This window comes from Poecilia reticulata, linkage group LG15 (genome assembly GCF_000633615.1).
Source record: "Poecilia reticulata strain Guanapo linkage group LG15, Guppy_female_1.0+MT, whole genome shotgun sequence".
In the NCBI taxonomy this organism is placed as follows: domain Eukaryota; kingdom Metazoa; phylum Chordata; class Actinopteri; order Cyprinodontiformes; family Poeciliidae; genus Poecilia; species Poecilia reticulata.
In genome coordinates, this window is record NC_024345.1 from 30457067 (window position 1) to 30459550 (window position 2484).

At 53.9% G+C, this 2484-nt stretch overlaps 1 protein-coding gene across 1 annotated transcript in view; it reads right to left on the bottom strand.

Annotated features, from left to right (window-relative positions):
* The window catches only part of ubr2 (ubiquitin protein ligase E3 component n-recognin 2), a 23456-nt gene that overhangs the window by 10497 nt on the left and 10475 nt on the right, over positions 1–2484 (bottom strand). The window contains exons 12-19 of the mRNA XM_017308838.1: positions 2354–2480; positions 2219–2284; positions 2015–2131; positions 1837–1897; positions 1627–1751; positions 1502–1554; positions 1319–1421; positions 1191–1239 (exon numbers count right to left, since the gene is read on the bottom strand). Coding sequence (XP_017164327.1) covers positions 1191–1239; positions 1319–1421; positions 1502–1554; positions 1627–1751; positions 1837–1897; positions 2015–2131; positions 2219–2284; positions 2354–2480 — 701 coding nt within the window. The remainder of the gene's footprint in view (positions 1–1190; positions 1240–1318; positions 1422–1501; positions 1555–1626; positions 1752–1836; positions 1898–2014; positions 2132–2218; positions 2285–2353; positions 2481–2484) is intronic.

Here is a 2484-nt window from a genome sequence, read left to right on the forward strand (position 1 = left end):
GCGCCCCGATCCCTCAGACCCAGAGTCTCCAGCAGGCGCCCCGATCCCTCAGACCCAGAGTCTCCAGCAGACGCCCCGATCCCTCAGACTCAGAGTCTCCAGCAGGCGCCCCGATTCGGTGATATCGTCTCTGAATGGCTGTAACTGAACATCATGTGATGTTTTTCCAGCAAACTCCCGCCAGGTGTTTGATCCGGTCGAGGCCCACGGCGGTGGACGTGTCTCCTCCCAGCTTTCTGGTGAGATTATTTCCTTCGTTTCCTTTTCCCATTTCTCCTTATATACCCTGTATTCCCGTGTTTAGACGGCTGTACGGCATTAGATAGAGATAATTCTGCTGTCTGATCTGGGCCTAATTAGAAATACCCCATGGAACTCAAATCACTTCTTCTCAGCACCTCTAACATGTTTAATAATGTCCTAAAACAATCATCTTTTCCAGTCCAAATCCTTCTGCAAGGTCTCAAAACTCTGACAACGTTTCCCTTTGTGAGCRAATGAATAATATGAAGTTGATCCTTTTGGGATCCATAACTTGAATCAGTTATCGATTCTATTTGGTGTAAAATCTGAATCATGGGCACAAACCTCATAATTTTGGATGCTTCTCTTGTTCTGCACATTTTAGCCACTTCCTGCCAGGACTTGAGAAAACTCCCAGTTATGGAATGTTCTGGGATCTGCTGCTCTTCCTGTAGCCTATAACCACTGAGGTGGGCCGTTATTCCTGTGCCGTGCGCAGCATCATCCATGCTGCAGTGTGATGGCGCACACAGGCCGACTAACGGTCCAGCTGGGCTGCATGGTGGCAGGAAGCCCCACTCCACCCTTTACTTTGTTTAGTTGCAGAGTTGAAAACGTGATTCTGGCCTTTTTTCCCTGTCAGCCACAGAAACCTCGCTATCGATCGATGCCATTCTAGGAACTGGTCCATTATGGGTAATTTAGGATGACAGGAAAACTCCAGCAGGGAATCAGAGTTAAACTGATCACACGAGATCCTGACTGAGTACCTGCTGGCTTAGTGTCACCAGGCAGCATGGAGTCGTATATTATTGTCACAACGGCTGAGTCAAGATAACTCATGTGCAGCAGGTGCTGATCCACGGCCCCCGTGTTGCTCTGCACTGTGGAGCAGCTCCCAGAACCAGAACCAGGGCCTCTGGTCGGTGACCGGAGGTGGTGCTCACCTGTGTCCTCGCCGTTCTGTCTCCTCAGCTTCCTCTGAGCCTCCTCGGCCTGAAACACATCCCGTAACCATGACAACCCGTAACCACTCGAGCAACTGCCGGAGCCGGATCGGTTCCGACCCGGTTACCTTGGACTGATCCGCCCGGCTGTAGTGATGGAAGTAGAGGTCGAAGCGTTTGGACCACTCAGGACGCAGCTCATACAGGCCCCGCCCCGTCACACCTGGCTTCCTGTCAACACAGCACACCTGATGCTGATCGCTGTTAAGCTGGACATGTTGAAGGTGGAAGGCCAACTAACACAGACTGACCTGAATGACGCAACGCTGTCAATGACTCTCTCCAGACCCGTCTCCTTGTTGCCCTGAAAAACACCATTAACCAGGTGAGCAGCCAGGTGAGCAGCCAGGTAACCATGGTAACGGCTGTGTCTTACGTTCTCAGGCAGAGCCTTGACCAGCTCGCTGTGAGCCATGGGTCTGATGCACAGCTGGTGGAGGATCTCCCTCCTGACCTCATCCAGCGGCTCCACCTGGCCGACGCCCGGAACGTAGCGCTCACCTGGAGGACCGGGACACGCCGGAGGTCAGCTCACCTGCCGCAGGTCGGCTCACCTGCCGCAGGTCGGCTCACCTGCCAGACTCACCTACCACCATGATGATGAGGTGCAGCATCTCCTCTATCAGCGTGTTCTGTTGGGCCAGGTCCTGCACACAAAGCGCACAGAACCGGGTCAGAACCAGGGATCGATACATCAGAGAATTATATCTCCATATTGCCCATCCCCAACCTGACCCGCTTCTGGGTTCTGACCCGGTTCTGACCTTGTTGGCCTCCCTGTATCTCCTCCGCAGGTCGGAGGCGCTGAAGGTGTGGAAGAGTTCAAAGCGGCTCAGAACGATCATCAGGAAGTGGTTCGGATCCATCATGGAGGCGCCAACCTGCACAAACAGCAGTCGTTAGCGGACCCAACCAGAACCAGAACAGAACCAGCGCTGACCGAAGCAGGACCAAGCAGAACCAGCTACCTGCAGCATGGCCAGGTCCTTGTCGAACATCTCCACTCTGCACTTGACGTTGTGGTAGTAGTAGATCTGGAACACAGGACGCATCAGAAGTCGTTCCTGCACACCTGGGCCTCTCAGCCAATCACAGACACTCACCTGGTTGATCAGAGAGAAGCCGTTCCTCCTCCACATCCCAGCATGCACCTGTGCACAGAGCACCAGGCAGCGCAATGGCAGCTCTATCAGCAGGTGAGGGCTGAGCTCCCCCTGGAGGACAGAGGCAGTGA